Below are 17,170 nucleotides of genomic sequence, written 5' to 3'. Positions count from 1 at the left end.
TACACAGTCTTATATATATTTTCTTTTCACCCAACCTTGGGTACCCAGCTTGAATATTTCTCATCACATTGCAGTGAGAAGACAATAGTACCGAAACACCTGTAACATTACCGTCTAAACAATCAAACTGGTAACTGGGCACTGAAGGACAGTGTCCTTCGCAGCCTTGCCTGCTTAAAATGGACATGAAATATGACACATGAACCAAGGAAAGGTTTCACACTATTCTGACAACTGCTGGTTACATACCGAAAATTCTTCTTGAAACTTTAGGTTGTTGTTTGAACAAAGCTCTTCGACATGTTGTAGAAAACATTTCTTGCTTATTGGCCTGAAAATAAAAAGGTAGCATTAGCTCGTGGGATTCCCCCCTCCCCCCCAAAAAAGCCTGTTTAATCATTAGGATGTTACAATTCAGATGCATAATGAAAAAAAGTTATGTGAACAGTTCACTTTATGTTGTAACTGTTGTGAAAGAATAGCTGACTATTTTAAATATCCCTTAATTTTATTAATATAGCACTACTTGCTATGTGCAATCTGTGTTTTACAAATCTGGTTTCTTCAGATGCAGTCTTTTGATACTTACATGTGTTTGCGAAGACACCTTTCAATTCAATTCAAGCACATAATACTTCGTTTGTCACACAAAAACCATTTAATACAACACAGGGCTTTAGTCATATAAAATATAGCAGTGACTTCATTCCCATAATGACATGGTTTTTAAACCCCAAGGAGTTAAATATCCCTGTATTACTTGACAAGCTAAAACACAGACATGCAGGCTTCACCCCAGAGAGAGAGAAAGCATTTCTCCAGTTACCATGCAATTAGTCATGCTTTTATGATTTACACACAGCTCGGAGCTTTGTCTAATAAGTATATAGAAAGGAGCCACACATTATTATTCATCAAACTAGCAAATATACAGTCACAATATGAAAATCAGCAGTCGACTTACTTGATGGATTTTCTATAACTAAGTAACCTGCAACAGAGATTACGTTACATGAAGTAAATTGTGAGTCAGACAATATTTTGCATTCCAGTCAAGTTCTAGATGCAACTAAGGAGTGCGAAATACGTTCACTATTACAAATGGTTCAGTTTTAAAACATATGCTTGCTGCCTGTTAAGGAGTATGAAAGCAACTGTGCCAATAACAGAACATGCTTAAGATTTTTATTAGCCTGGGAAAGAAAAGCACTATGGAGAATCTAGTTTGATACGACTGGTGTAAAGATACGTCATAGTTGGGGGCTTTACAGAGCAAAGTTTACACTATTGCACTTCTCACATCTTTTCAAACTCCTCTGCTCATAAGGGGCAAAAATGTTTTTTCACATATTCAGGACATTTTGTTTATAATAACTGAATATGGCATAATATATCATAGCTCTGTTGTTCCCTACAGAGAATGTTTTTAAATACTCATTATGTTTAGAGGAATTATTACACACACACTGAACAAATGCATATATATGTTTTTTTTTTCTGAATCAGCCTAAGCTGCCCAAAACCTAAATAATTATAATTGTAAATTATTTGCATGTATAGTCCATCTTTCACACTGGGACTCAAGGTGCATTCTAGTCACCAGTGGTTCAAGTCAAGAGTTTGGGTACAGCGGGAGGACATAGACTCTCTTTGGCAAGGCTGTTTGAAGATCAGGTTCCCTTTCAACCAGGCTACTATTCCCCTAACAGTTTTGCAAAGTAAAGCCTGTACTCCGTAATCTGAAAAATATAGAAGGCACTTCAGAAAAATTAATCTTCTGGGATAATGTCCAATTTTCTAAAGAGAGGGTGAGTATTGGGTTGAAAGCAGCAAATCAACTCTTATATACTGTACTGCTTTTGGCATGGCATCTCCAGATTAGGGGTAGTATACCTGAAAAGATGGAAGCAATTTAAGATAGGATTAGGAAGATATATTGCTATGAATTCTGACGTTTTTTTTCTCTTTGACTTAATATTTTTTTCAGTTTTGGGCTGGATGTTGAGAGAAATGAATAGTCTAAATTTTACATGTTTCTTAACGTAAAATTGGTTTTTATTCATTTTATAACCATGTCCTAAACGTTCTTTTGAACACTAAGATTAATGGCTTCAGGTTAATGCTCATGCTATCAGCCTTAGAGTCCATTCCTAAAGGGGAGGTAGATCTGCAGCAGAGGGGGGGGGGAAAGAATTTTTAAGAAATACAAAAACAAAAAAAGGGGGAAATGTCCCATTGTACAAAGCGAGGCTGTACCACAAACAAGATGGCGCAGCCATGCTGCAGCTCAAGGGGGTGTTCCTGGGGCGAACAGGATTAGGAAGCTGCCCCAGGAATGCCCCCATGCTGGTGCGGGCTTTCCCTTCTGGGAAATCCCTGCTGGCATGCCTGAACTGGCAGAGGGGGTTGGCAGCTCCTGGATGCCAGCATGTTTGCCCCCACACCAGCATAGGTGCCACCTTATTCCATGTTAAGGGGGCACCAGCACCGGAGAGGGGTCATGCCAGCTCCTAAGGAGCTCTGGGCCCCCTTCAGAAATGGGCTGCCCATTACCAAATGGGGGGGTTTAATGTGGAATGTGGATCGAGTGTGATCCTGGTGGCAACGTAGCTTGTGGGAACTGAAACTGGCAGGAAAACAGACTGCATTTCACCCAGATCCACCTTGTGTAGTCCGTAATGTGTGAATTGGAGAAACTCAAAGCACAGTCCTAAGTAGAATTACACCCTTCTATGTTCACTTAAGTCAATGGATCTAGTAACTCTGTTCAGCATTGAAATGTGTTACCAAAAATTGGACTCTTCAAATCTATTCTGTAAAAGAAATGCTAACTCAATCAGGACACAGTTATAGTAAGCTTTAAAGAAACAGGAAGGTTATATACTATATATGTGCTTAGGTCATTTTTCCCTGATTGCAGTATGATTTTATACAAAAAAATTATGCAAAAAGCCATGTGTCAAGGCTTTATTACAGTCATACACTTTTATCTCCATGAAGGAACAGTGATTTAAAACATGTCAATGGACAATCATCCCACTGGAGTTTGAAGAACACATTTTAACTGATCTATTTCTAAACCAAGTGACTGCAGCTTATGGGAGTTCATAATATTTCTCTTGTCTTGAATGATAGGTGAGATTAGTTAAAGTTTCAATTCAGAGCAACTTTCTCCCCTCCCACCCTCATTTCTTTGTCTAGAGTCAGTAAGAACCCTTTATTTATGTTGGCAATGGCGAATGAAATTTATGTTGTCACACAGAATCAGCTTACTCCTTGGGTCAGTTAGTTGAAATCTACCGGGAATTGAGACTTGTTCAGTGGAAACCACAGAAATGAATATGTAGACTAAAGGCTTAGCTCGTAAGTACAACAAGCACTTGTTAGAAATAACTAAGGAACTAATTTTCAACAACTTAATTGAGAACTTCATCAGGCTAACCCTTTAAGGACAGCACAGAACTATAATTCCTTATGAAAGGACCTTATAACACTCTTTTTTCTAACAACCACAGTGTAGCTCAGTGCTAGGCTTTGGACTAGTTCACAATAGTCCAAGACATTCATCCAACAAAGTATGATGATGGCTTGGATTGTATGACTACATTCTGTACACCCTTGGATCTGGCCTCATCACAGCTAGCTTCCTCTGCCACTAGTACTTCCATTATAGCAAGATCAGTGGTTATCAATAAGCTTTGAGCAAATGGAAGTATTAGTGGCACAAAAAGTGAACAGTGCTGCAGCTGGACTTAGGTGCAGGCAGAACATAGTCCCAGGAGCCAAACTAACTAATTTTATTACTGAAGTTTGATCTGTCAGTCCTAATATTACAATTTCAGATGTGTGGATGTTTAAAAAAATAAAAATAAAATAAAAGTCTAGTTTGGCTCAAGGCTGTGGCATGTGGGGAGAAAGGGATTAGCCTTTACCTCTTACATAATTTCCTTAACCTGAAATGATCCTGTGGGGAGGGTGCTATTTGGACTGCTGGGGAAATCCACAAGTGTACTCCTGGGTTTCTCCAACAGACCAAATAATAAACCCCAGGGGCACTGCAGTTCAGAAAACTGGCACAGGGGAAGAAAACAGAAGCTCCTTCACATATGTTGCAGTATCAATCCAATTAGGGCACTGAGAGGGTGGTTAGACGGTGCCTGGAGGTGGCACAGCTGCGCCGTTTCCAGACTGGCTTGCTGCCAGTGCGGCATCTGAAAAAATAATTTTAAATTTTTTTTAGCAAAAAAACCCGTGGAACTCCCCAAAGACTTCCATGGGGCTGCAGGCATATCTTGCTGCCTGCAAAATGGAGCGTTTTGGGGGCTGAAAGGAATGCCCCAGGAACACCTCCCAGGACACCAGCATAAGCACTTGCACCTGGTATACGCCACCAGGGATGCAGTGCAGACACAGGAGGCTGCTGCTGCTGCACAGCACCCCAGAACTAGCTTAAGTCACCCTGAGCCGGCATTTGTGCCAATTTGCATGGTGCAATTGGTATGGATGCTGGCATAGGGGCCACGCTGTGTTGGAATATGCAAGGCTGTCATATTAGCTGTGACAGGCAGACTTAGATGGAAGGGATCTAACTGTCAACCAGAGGCTGATGCAATGGCCTGGAAAGCCCCTAGGAGGCCTGATTATACTGGCCAGATCCAGTTGAGGTCAGAGGCTGAGGTGTGGTGTTGCACCTGGAAAGTGTCTAAGCATGTACTGCTAATTAATGCCTGGTGGTGGCATTGTAAGACTCTGTGAGTCTGTGTGGGGAGTTAAGGTGGAGAGTGTGTGTATATAGCACTGTAAATAAACAACTGCATTTCTATAAGCTCTAGTGGTTCTGGTGGTCATTCCTGGATGTTGGCACAACCCACCAGCTCTCGCATCAGGGTTATGGGCCCAGTCTGCTATGCCTCATGGGACTAGTGGGAGTAGCACAGCAGCATCCAGGATTCCAGAAGCCATAGCAGCTAAGGAAGCAGTGAGAGGTTGAGTGGAGTTATGGCTCAATCTCAGTTACCCGTGGAAAAGCTGACCTCAGACAACTATGCTACATGGTCGGTGAGATTGGAACATTATCTCGTGGGAGGCTCAGTGGGCAGCTGTAGAGCATGTGCCTGTAACTGTGATAGAGCGGGAACGGGACTGTAAGGCTCTAGCAAACATAATTCTGTCAGTAGACAATAGCCAGTTAGTCTACGTGGCAGGGAAGCCAAATGCTCCCGAAGCTTGGGAAGCTCTGAAGAGCATACATCTTCAGACTTCAGCTGGGACTATCCTCTCATTAATGAGGAGGCTGTACAGAAGCCATAAATCACCCTACACGCCTGCAGCAGAGCACCTCAGGGATCTAGCGGAGATATTCAGACAGCTAGAGCTGAGGGGGAAGAATTACTCTCCAGAGGACAGGATGCATATCATGTTGGGGTCATTGGATGACAGCTACCATGTGTTGATGACATCCCTGGAGTGTATGGACGTGGCACAGTTAACGCCTGAATATGTGTCGGGACAGATCCTTGAAGACCAAGCAAGATGGTGGGAGAGCCAGGACCAGATGGCCGCAGCCCAGGCGAGACCGCATCAGGTGATAAGAGCAGCTCATCAATCGTCATGGCATACAGCAGCCCCGCAGTTGGGAGTACACCCCAGAGAGGGACCACCCAGACAGTCAACGCCGATGACAATGCCGATGGCATCGTAGATGACATCGCCAAAGACATCAGCCGAGCTGAGGGGCCATACCGGAGGGAAGGCGTTCTACTCTGCGCAGATGAAGCCAGCACGTGGAGCTGAGCGGAGGAGTGGAATCTTCAAGGAGGAACCGGAGGAACGTGTGCTCTTTATGAAAAAATGCTTCAGCTGTGGATCAACAAAGCATTTCAAGAGAGATTGCCCTAATGAACTGGCAAGGAGGCGTCTGAGAAAACAGCCTGGAAATTCCTCGCATACCTCAGTTGTGCTGGCAGAGGCTGGAGAAGCAGACAGTCTGTGGCTCGTAGACAGTGGAGCCAACAAGGTTTTTGTAAACCATGTTTCAGTGTTAAAATCTAAAACGTGTTCAGCCAAAATCCATGTAAGTTTGGCGGACAGAAAACGTTTGGAGGTGGAATGTGAGGGGGAGATGTTTTTCCCAGCTTTAAAACACACATTCAGAGGGGTTTTATGTGTCCCAGGGCTACAGAATAATTTATTGAGTGTGTCATCTCTTGCTCAGGATGGTTTTACTGTGGTGTTTCAGGAATAAAACATGCCTGATAAAGAAGCAAGAGGCTGTTCTGTTGAAAGGGCACATTAAACAGGATGTGTATGTGGTGCACAGTAGCCCAGAGGAGTCATTTTTGCGGTGGAAGCATTAAATCCTAAGCCACATGACGGCTGTGTGCATCTCCTCCACAGAAGGCTTGGTCATGCCGCCTTCTCTACTCTAAAGAAAACCCTAGAGGCTTTAGGGGGTGACCTCAAGCTGAATAAGTGCAATTCCTTCTTGGACTGCACGGTTTGCAAATCAGTCAACAGTAGGAGGGGTCCAGTGGCAAAAGCCAGCAGCAGGGTTAGTAACCAACCCCTAGAGATCGTTCACATGGATCTGAGTGGCCCCTATCCTGACAGTGTCCCCAAAAACAAATATGCTTTATGCATTGTGGACAACAGGACGTGTTTTGGCTGGATTTATCTCTTGAAGCAAAAGAGTGAGGCTTGTCAAACAATCAAATATTGGCTAGCCAGAGTTGAGAGGCAGTTAAACCTTGAAGTAAAAAAGATACAGTGTGATAGGGGTGGAGAATTCTTATCACATTCCCTGACTCAGTGGTTGGAAAGTAAGGGGACAGAGCAGAGACTGGCTAACCCTGGGGTCCCACAGGAAAATGGAGTCGCAGAACGCAGGAATCAATATTTGCAATCAATGATGCAAGCTCTGCTGGAAGACTCACAGCTCAAACCTAGATTTTGGGGTGAGGCTATAAAGGTATCAAATTATTTAATAAACAGGTTGTGGACATCAAGCATCAATGGCATTCCCTATAAGGTATTATATGGGAAGAATCCCTCTTTGAAACATCTGAGAGTGTTTGGGACAAAGGCATGGGTAAATGTTCCTTTGCATCAAAGGAAAAAGGGAGGTAAAAAGTCCAAGCCATTACTTTTCCTAGGTTATCAAAATGCAGCCAAATCTTACAGGTTTGCAGATACCCAGAATAAGATTACCTTCAGCAGGTCTGCTACATTTGGTGAATCTTTTAACTGGTCAAGGCTGCATGGGGAGGAAAAGGAGCCGGAGATAGTGCAGTTGCCTTTAAGCGAGCAGGCAGAAACCCAAGAGATAAACATTTCCCCGCAGAGAACTCCCAGCAGGGAAGCTGCGAGCTCTGAGGATTCAGAAGGAGGGGAGGAGGGGAAATGGTGGTCAGACGCTCTGACAGAGTTACAAAAGGAAAAGCTCCTTGTAAGGTTTGGGTACAACTGTGACTGTGTGAATTATGTGTCAGTGCATGAACCGGCTAATTATCAAGAAATGCTTTCTCTGGGAGAGAAGGAGAGAGATTTATGGCTTGAGGCGATGAATTTAGAAATGGAAGCTCTGAAGGAGCATAAGGTGTTCACTCCCACATCACTGCCAAGCGGGCAACTGGTAATAGGCTGCAGGTGGATTTTCAAGGTAAAGAGGCTTGCAAATGGTGCTGTGCAGAGAAAAGCCAGGCTGGTTTGCAAGGGATATAGCCAAAGAAAATACATGAGCTATGACGAAGTCTTTAGCCCCACGATTCGGGTTGAATCAGTACAGTCTGTTCTAGCAGTTGCAGGGTTAAAGAAGTTAGAGGTATGGCACTACGATATCAAAACTGCATACCTCAATGCACCCCTGAAAGAAACAATTTTCATGGAGCAAATTCCCGGGTTTAAACTGACAAAGGGAGCCCAGGTGTTACGTCTTAACAAAGCTCTTTATGGTCTCCAACAGTCAAAAGGGAATGGTACAATTGCTTTGACAAAGCCATAAAGCAATTGGGATTTAAACAAAGTGTGGCTGACTCCTGTCTGTATTCAAGAAGCACAGGGCAAAGTGTGTCTTACTTGATTGTGTTTGTAGATGATATTTGTATGATAACTAATACAACACAAGAACAGATACAGTTTCAGACGGAGTTGAGTACCAAGTTCAAACTGAAATGTTTGGGACCCATTCAAAGTTATTTGGGGGTGCAAGTGACTAGAGACAAGGAAGGGTTTTATTCCTTATCTCAACCAAGCAAAATACAGCAATTGCTGGAAAGGTTTAATTTGGTGAATGCAAATGCTGTGGAATACCCAATGGTCACAGGGTATGGGAAAGATGAGACAGAAGGGCAAGAAGAGTGTGACAGAGAACTGTATCAATCTCTAGTCGGTAGCCTTCTCTATCTAGCTTGCTGGACAAGACCTGATATCTATCAAGCGGTACACTGTCTCACAAAGCAAAATATGTCTCCAAAGCAAAGAGACTGGAAGGCTGCTAAGCGGGTTCTTAGGTACTTGAAGGGCACCATGGATAAGCAGAGGAGAGCAGAGGAGGGAAGCTTGACAGTTTATGCGGATGCTTCCTGGGCAGACGAGAAAGATTCAAGGTCTGCAAGTGGGTATATTTTGTATCTAGGAAAGGCACCAATTCATTGGAAGTCCCAAAAACAATCATTTGTGGCTACTAGCTCATGTGAAGCGGAGTATAGTGCCATTAGCGAATGTGTGGGACAAGCAGAATGGTTTGTGTTCTTGTTAAATGAATTGGGTGTACAGGTATCTCTTCCAGTGAATGTGTTTTCTGACAATGAAGCAGCGAAAACTCTTGCCAACGAGCAATCTTTTAGAGGCAAGAGCAAACATGTTAAAATAAGGTACCAAAATGTATCAGCTGCAGTAATGAGTGGTCAGATAACTGTAATAAAGTGCGCAGGTGAAACTAATATAGCAGATCTGTTTACCAAGGTGGTGGATCATAACAGATTCTTGCAACTGTCCAAACTAATATGACATACTTGAAAAGGAGTGTTGGAATATGCAAGGCTGTCATATTAGCTGTGATAGGCAGACTTAGATGGAAGGGATCTAACTAGGATCTAACTGTCAACCAGAGGCTGATGCAATGGCCTGGAAAGCCCCTAGGAGGCCTGATTATACTGGCCAGATCCAGTTGAGGTCAGAGGCTGAGGTGTGGTGTTGCACCTGGAAAGTGTCTAAGCATGTACTGCTAATTAATGCCTGGTGGTGGCATTGTATATAAGTGTAAGACTCTGTGAGTCTGTGTGGGGAGTTAAGGTGGAGAGAGTGTGTATATAGCACTGTAAATAAACAACTGCATTTCTATAAGCTCTAGTGGTTCTAGTGGTCATTCCTGGACGTTGGCACAACCCGCCAGCTCTCGCGTCACGCCGATCCCTATACAATTCCTCCCCCTTCAGGAATGGGTTGGCCGTATTTGACAACTGAGGAGAACCTGCAAGACACATATGAATGTTATACAGGATAAAGATTGAAGAATCTAGACCCTATCTGTGTACTCCATAAGGTGTGAAGGGACCATTTGTCAACTATCAAAACTCACATTATCATCTTTTGAAATGTAAATTAGTTTTTTGCAATCATCCTCTTGTAGAGATTCTCTAGAAATTGTGTTGTAGGAAGATTCAAAACCATTTGCAGGTAATTTCAGGGTTAGTAAACATTACAAATAAATTGATTTCTATCACTTCATCACAGGTAAAAGGGTCACTGGAATCCACTCTTGTGAGCCTTTCTAGATGATTTTTTTCATGCTATAAATGTTCAGCTGTTATTCAGCTGTTGAATGGGATTCCCATGTCTTTTAACAGAGTACTTCTTTTAACAACAGCATTTCTGTTGCGGACCTTTGAAAAGAAAAATAAAGTGGTAAACACTGGCAAAAATTCCCTTCTGCCTTATGAAAACTGATCTGACAGTGTGATTTATAAAAAGGTCATTTTTGAAGATTGTTTGGACCATTACATCAGAATAAGCACAAATTCTGCTCTGGTTCCCCCCTCCCGAATGCTTCCCCTCAGCCTGGGAATAGAACATTATACTATTAATTCTGGATTAATCATAATATTAATAAAGGAGTACTAATAAAATCTGGATTATTCTGCCATCTGGAAGAGCCCTTTATCTAAAAATCAAACGTTGCCAATGGTCTAGAATTTTGAACATCAAACCCAGGACAAAAATGCTTAAAATATACCTAGGCATTCTGAAATGAACATTAATGTTTGATAAAGTCAATAAGGCATAGTATCACACAAGTGAACACAGCACATTAGAAAGCACACATGGACTCTTCAGCCATGCAGTCACTTACTGGATGACAAATATCTCCTTGCGTCTAAAGAAAAAGGAAGAATATCTGGAAACAAAACCCATTTATAATTAAGTATTCAAAGATGAGATAAAACGTGGCATTAATTAAAGTGCTGACTTTTGCTTTAAGTAAAACAGTTATAAGACTTTCCTGTCTGCCTTATAAAGTGCACATTATTACTATCAATCAATCAGTAAATGGCAGGTTCACTAGCCACCCAATTTGTGGCACACCTTTGTATGGTTCTTTACTTACACAGTCCAAAATATTGCTTTACTGAACTACACATTGACAAAATGATTACTCGGAAGTGTATGATATAGGTCAACAGCCCAAGTTTTTTTTGCTAATTGGCCAGAACCTGCAACAGTGAGATTTCTTAGGTAAAGTTATTTAACAGTGCAATCCTAAAAAGAGCTATACCCTTCTATATCCATTGAAGTTAATAAGCTTAGAAGGGTATAACTAGTAAGCCTAACATTTTTTAACCAAATTAATAGCAAGCTGTATTAAAATATACAAAGCATTAATAAGTACAACATATAATTTCTTCAAAGGTATAACTTTAAACAATATTAGATCCCATAAATCACTGAGGGAGAAATCAGTATCTTTCCCCTGAATTTGTATATTAGTGGTGGCTTAGGCTGGGCTGAGGCAATAGGAAGGCAGAGAAAATCAGGGCATCACTTAGCTGTAAGTAGGGTTGCCAGGTGGCTTCTCGCCACTGGTGGGAGCTTTGTGGGGGTGTGGCTGGTGGCCACGATTGGGGCATATGCGACCCACATGATGTACCAATGTCACTTCAGGGTTTACCCAGAAGCAATGCGGATGCTCTAGCAAGTGCCTCTGAAACTATGCTTTTCATAGAGTTTCAGAGGTGATTGCTAGAGCATCCACGTCACTTCTGGGTAAACCCAGAAGTAACATTCACCCATCATGCGGGTCGCACATGCCCCGACTGTGGGGCCCCCTTCAGCTGGCCCTCTTCCGCCTGCAACCAGCCCAGTGGATTGGCGGGCTTTTGTTCACCCCCACCAAGCAGTTAGCAAGCCTAGCTGTAAGTGATGCTCTTAGCGGTCATCTGTGCAGTCACATGTGGGACCCATGAATGTGGAGGCCAGCTGCAGAAGATTCCAGGGATACTTGAACGTCAAAGCATTCCCCTTTTCCAGCAGCAGGGGTGGGACAGTCTCAACTTCTCAGAAAGCCCTTTCTCCCGTCACAGAAGGGGCTTCCCTCAACAATCTTTGTTCCAGCCCTGTCTGGCTATACAACAGCCAGTCAGAGGCCTTGCTCTTACTACAGTGAGATGACTCCAATTTTTTATCATTTCACTGCTTTTTTCTTTTCCTGAAGATGCCAGAACTTTGGACTTTGCTGTTTTCAGACAAAGGCATCACAAAGGTGAGTTCCCCTACCCCCCTCAGCTGCGACACAGCACTCACAGATGAAGGCCTCATGGTAATGCAGGGCCCCTTGGTCGAACGTGGGTGGGAAGAAAATAGCAGCGAGCCCCATCAGAAGCTCTGGTCCCCTAGATTTACTACTGTCCTGCATTGTGCAGGCCGAACCACTCAGGTCTCCTTGGTAGCAGGGCCCTCAGGTCTAGGTAGCAAGGCTTGAGAGCATCAAAAGCAACTGGCAGCAAGGAACTGGAGCTGGAACACAGGGGACCAGTTGATCCACCAAAACAGCCTTCTCAGGCCTTAGCCTAAATAGGCTGGGAAGTAATCAGGTTCAGCTGCCCTGCTCAGAGACATAAAGGGTTCCTCCCCTAAGAAGAGTTTATATTAAATAGTCACTTCAGAATCACCTTCTTTTGACATTTGGGTTCTCTGAATCCTACGTTCCGATGGATTCTTCTTGGCCTTTTGGCTAAGATCAAATGTAGTATGTGCAGAAAGCTGTTCCAACTAAGAAATTGAGCTCAAGAGGCACGTGATTCCATTTTACGATTAACAGCTTTTTTACATTCCAAAAGCTGAGATTGTCCCCCACCCCCACCCCGGAGAAAGAAAAATTTGTTCACTTACTGTAAATTTCCATCTTCTGTGGCATAGGGATTGCCCTTATTTTTGGGACTGAACTATCATTAGCAACAGCTGTTGGTATGATAACTTTGGGGTGGCTTCGGAAGAGATGGCCTGCATAGATCTTAACAGGTTTATGAATAATTCCAGTGAGCTGTATCTTTCTCTCTACCCCTTTTCTTTGCCCACTTGGACCATTTAAGGACAGTGGACTGCCCTACCACTATACCACTTAGAACGGAAATTCACAGTAAAGGAATCAATTTTCATTTCCAGCCTCTTTCAGTTTTTCTCACCTAGGCTTCACATAAAAAGGGATTAGTAACACTCTATTCCGTCAGTTCCTGTGAACTACAATGAGAACTATTCACTAATTGTAGCAAACAGCCCCTGGCCAGGTAGCAAGGAAGAAAGTATGACTGTACAGATTAGCACAAGGTGAACATCAGTTACAGGGAAGTACACCAATTTTTCATTGACACTGATACTTCATTCCACGTGGGATGCTAAGAAGCTGCTTACAAGACAGGAGGTGGGCGTGAGGCTCTAATTCAGACAAACTTTGTAGCACTGTTTTCCTCACTTCAGCATCTAATCTTGCATTGGTATCTAAGGAACTGATAAATGTCTGATAAATGTGGATGCTGTAGCCCATGTTGCAGCTTTACATATTTCTTCTACAGGGACTCCTCTCAGGAATGCAGCTGAACACCCCAGAGTTCTGGTAGAGTGAGACTGGAGCTGCAATGGACACTGGACTTCTGCCATTTGACAACGTGTTCTTATTAAAGATACAATCTAACTTGATAGAGGTTGTGTAGATGCCTGATGGGATTCCCTTCTGAACTCTTGGGACAGTTATAAATAAAACAGTAAAGATCTTCTAAAATCCAAAGAGAGGAGGACTCTCTGTTATCTTTAGGCGCTGGGGGTGAAAAGGAGACAACGCTACAACCTGGTTAATATGAAACAGACACTATTTTTTGGCAACAGATTTAAATTAAGCCTCAAAACTACCTTATCCTTATGCATTTTAAGGGGAAGGGGTGATTTATTTATTTAATAATGTAACTCAGCACTGTCAATTGACTCACCCTGTGAGCTGAGATAACTGATAAATATGCCATCTTTATAGTGAGAAACTATAAAGAGCATGCAGCTAAGGGTTCAACAGGCTTTTCATCAATATGGATAACATTAAGGATACATTCCATTGGGTACAGGAGGCATTATTGGGGAAAACATAGTCATAAACCTTTTAGAAAGCATTTTGACCAACGAAGAGATTTCCCTTTAAATGGCTCATAGAAAGTAACAATTGCTGATAAGTGGATCTTAATAAAGGTGGTAGCCAACAGTTAAGTATAACAGATATTTAAAATCGTTCACAATATAAGTAGTAGGTTGAATGTTATTTTGTATTATCTAAAGAACAATTCTTGCCACCTACAGACATGATGTTCTGGTGGAAGGATTACTAGCTTTTGTTAGTACTTTTTGAATATGCTCAGAAAAAAGGCTGTAAAGGTCTCTCAAATATATGAGTGAGCCAAGCAGTCAGATTAAAAGAGCTGATGTTGTGGTGGAGTATTTTGTCTTGTGACAAGAGGGACTCTGGAAGTAGAGAAAATGTCCATGGGACATTAGCACTGGCATAATGAACAAGGTTTGTCTACACCAAAAAGGGGCTAATATAACAAATGGTCTTCCAAAGGATTCTGGTAATTAATTGGGTTGGTGGCAAAATGTAGAAAAGCATGTCTAACTAGCAAATTTGAAGGCCATCTTTCAAGGTCACTGGATCCTGAGATGCTATGGAATGGAATTTTGGGCATTTTGCACTCAATTGATGTAAGCCTATCTTTGGCCTACCCTACAGCTTAAAGATGGGAAGGAGATACTTGTGCAATATCTCCCACTGGTGGTTTTCTAATGGAGTTCTGCTCAAGTAAACTGCTAACATGTTCTATGTTCCTTCAATGCCTCTGTGATGAATGCACAAAAAAGTTCTATAGTTCCTGTGCCTGTCATCTCAGAGGGCTGAGCAGTAAATTAACTCTCAGTTTGATCCACACCCTGGTTTAGCTGATTTAGTCCCACTGAAATAAACATAATCTACTCAGTTTTAGCCTATATGCAGGTCCTCAGACACACTCCAATTTCAAATGTACATTATCTTTTGATGTGTCACTTTTAAGTACACAAGTTCATGCTGCACAGGTACCTTTTCTCTCATGGTACTTAGTACCATAGACACTAAGAACAACGCTTTGGATAAAGTAAGTAAACACCCAAAGAGTTTCAGATACATAGGCAACATGTCACCTATGTTACTTAGCATGTTCAGTACTCAATTAATCGTATAGCAGGGGATGGGCATGAACTAATAAAAGGACAACCAGAAGCAAACTTTTGATTATTTTTAAAGTATTAAAGTTATTGGTATTATTCTACTTAATGGCATATTTTTATACTGCCCTCCTTTCAAGAAAGTCAGAGTGCCACTTAAGGGGCTATATGGTAGATTAGGCTGATAGATAGTGATTGAGCCACAGTTACTTAGTGAGCACACTATATATGATGTTTTCCTCACATTGTCACATGATAGGATGAGCATTGCAAGTTCCATCCTGGGAAAACAGGGTTGCACTTACCTGTAACTGTTGTTTGTCGAGTTGTCTTCTGTGCAGGCACACATTACATTCCCAAGGTCATACCCCAATGTCTAAGCTATTGATTGCAAGGTATACCCTTCAATCACTGCTTTGGTGAACTGTAATGTCCAATCTGTTAAAGGGTATACCGTTTGGGGTTCAACTCCCAAACATTTCTTTAACCACTGATAATTCCCTCCTGGGTTGGGGAGCATACTTTGCTAATTCCTCAGGACAGGGTACTTAGTGCTCTTTAGAGGTTTCCTTACATATCAGTGTTTGGAACTTTGGGCAATTCACATTGCTCTTGCTTCTTTTACAGACCACCTTAAAGATGAAATCATGCAGGTGCAAACCGACAACACCACCACCATGTTCTATATCAACAAACAGGGCAACACGGTTTTGATGTCTCTCTTTGTCTAAGCACATGCACAGTCCCAATGTGGGACTTCATAGAAGAATAAAGACAAACTTAATTCCCAGGTGCATGCAGGCCAATTTGGATTATGACTGCAGTGCATGGGGAGAGAAGGCTTAAGACTTCCTCCCTGCACCATTTTCCCAACATGTAATGGCCCCAGGGTGTAGCTGTATACCCCTCTGAGGAAACCACATGTACTGATGAGATACATGTAAGAGAGTGTCTGTGAGTCAGTGGGGGTTACCACACTTTGTATTCGCAGAGATGTATTAAGACTTTGAAAATGTTGTAAAAAACATCGCTTTAAAAGGGTTTTTGGATACCACGGCTTATAAATGGTTGGAAGACGTCTTCACAGCTAAAGGGGCCAAACAAAGTGCGAACAGTATTTTTTATAACATTTTCAAACTCTTAATACATTGCTGGGAATACAAGTGCGGTAACCCCCAGTGACTGAGCATTTGTTTTGCATGAAGAAGGTCCCAGTTAAACCCTGGCATCTCCAAGTAAAAGGATCAGGTATGAGATGATGTGAAAAACGTCTACCTTGGACCCTGGAGAACCACTGCCCATCTAAGTAGACAATGTTGACTTGAATAGACAAAGGAACTGACTCAGTATAAAATAGTTCCATGTGTTCCCTTTTTCAGGTAAGGAAAATGGCACACTGGGGAGGCTTAAGCCCCTCTCCCTGTGTGATTTGGTTCTAACCCAAATCAAGCCCAGCATGCCTGGTAATTCATTTCCAAGCATGGGACTTATGACACATGTCTGATCATGCAAACCTGGGGAGAGTGCAAGAAAAACATAATATATAGTTAGGCCCTTGTATCCAAGTCTCACAACTCTAGTTTCAACACTATCTCTGCTATATTACATTGGCACTGATAAATATTTGAAAGGTGGTCAGGTATCGCAGAGGAACATGTTGTTGATTTACTTTGAGCCAAAATGAATACCGATAACATCCAGAGTTAATATTTAGTCCTGAAGAAAATCCAGTTCTCAAAACTACTCACATTTGTAAAGAACCTAATAAACGTTCTTGGCAGAATTATGTAGTGATTTTGCATTTTGGGTTCATTTTAGAACACAGGAAAAGCAAATGATTTTCTGAAATCTTGAGAGAAGTGGCTGGCGGATGGAGGTCACCCTTTGAAAGTGGATCTTTGTGACCTGTATAAATAAGAACACCACAAACACTTCCAAACAAGTAAAAGGTCACAATGGGGTCATGGCTGAAGAACCCCAGAACTTTTGTTTTCCTTAAGGAGTACGCTTACCGGGTAAATCTCTCATCCTTCATTTCCAGGTCTGCCACTGTGATCAACTGATCAAGTTTAAATTTAGTGTCAATAATTTCAGCATCCCGTGGTGAGTATGTGCCTCCTTCTTTTTGCTTTTGTCGAATTCTAAATCAAAGAGCACAGGAAAAGTTGAGTGTGAAAGAATGTTCAGTTTCAAACATAACGTCTGACTTCAGTAGACAATCTTCAGTAAAAACTATCATCAATATTTCAAAGGGTTAGTAGAATGCAAACAGTAATAAGAAGAATTTGGTGCCAGTCACTGTTATCAACTTATGTTGAGGTACATTCCAGTTATTTATTTCTTGGCAGCTGAAGTGGTTACTTCAAAATAATGTTGGAAAACAGATATTTACTGTGTCAACCATATGGTGTAAAAAAAATTAGAAAATTAGACTTTCAAT

At 42.0% G+C, this 17,170-nt stretch overlaps 1 protein-coding gene across 1 annotated transcript in view; it reads right to left on the bottom strand.

Annotated features, from left to right (window-relative positions):
* PTPRQ (protein tyrosine phosphatase receptor type Q) overlaps positions 1 to 17,170 on the bottom strand; it is a 134,135-nt gene that overhangs the window by 21,450 nt on the left and 95,515 nt on the right. Inside the window, exons 43-45 of the mRNA XM_056846991.1 lie at positions 16,743 to 16,871; positions 965 to 991; positions 250 to 331 (exon numbers count right to left, since the gene is read on the bottom strand). Of these exons, the coding sequence (XP_056702969.1) occupies positions 250 to 331; positions 965 to 991; positions 16,743 to 16,871 (238 nt within the window). The remainder of the gene's footprint in view (positions 1 to 249; positions 332 to 964; positions 992 to 16,742; positions 16,872 to 17,170) is intronic.

This window comes from Euleptes europaea, chromosome 3 (assembly GCF_029931775.1).
Source record: "Euleptes europaea isolate rEulEur1 chromosome 3, rEulEur1.hap1, whole genome shotgun sequence".
NCBI lineage: Eukaryota > Metazoa > Chordata > Lepidosauria > Squamata > Sphaerodactylidae > Euleptes > Euleptes europaea.
Note: the sequence above shows the minus strand (reverse complement) of the source record. Positions and strands in the feature narration are given on the sequence as shown.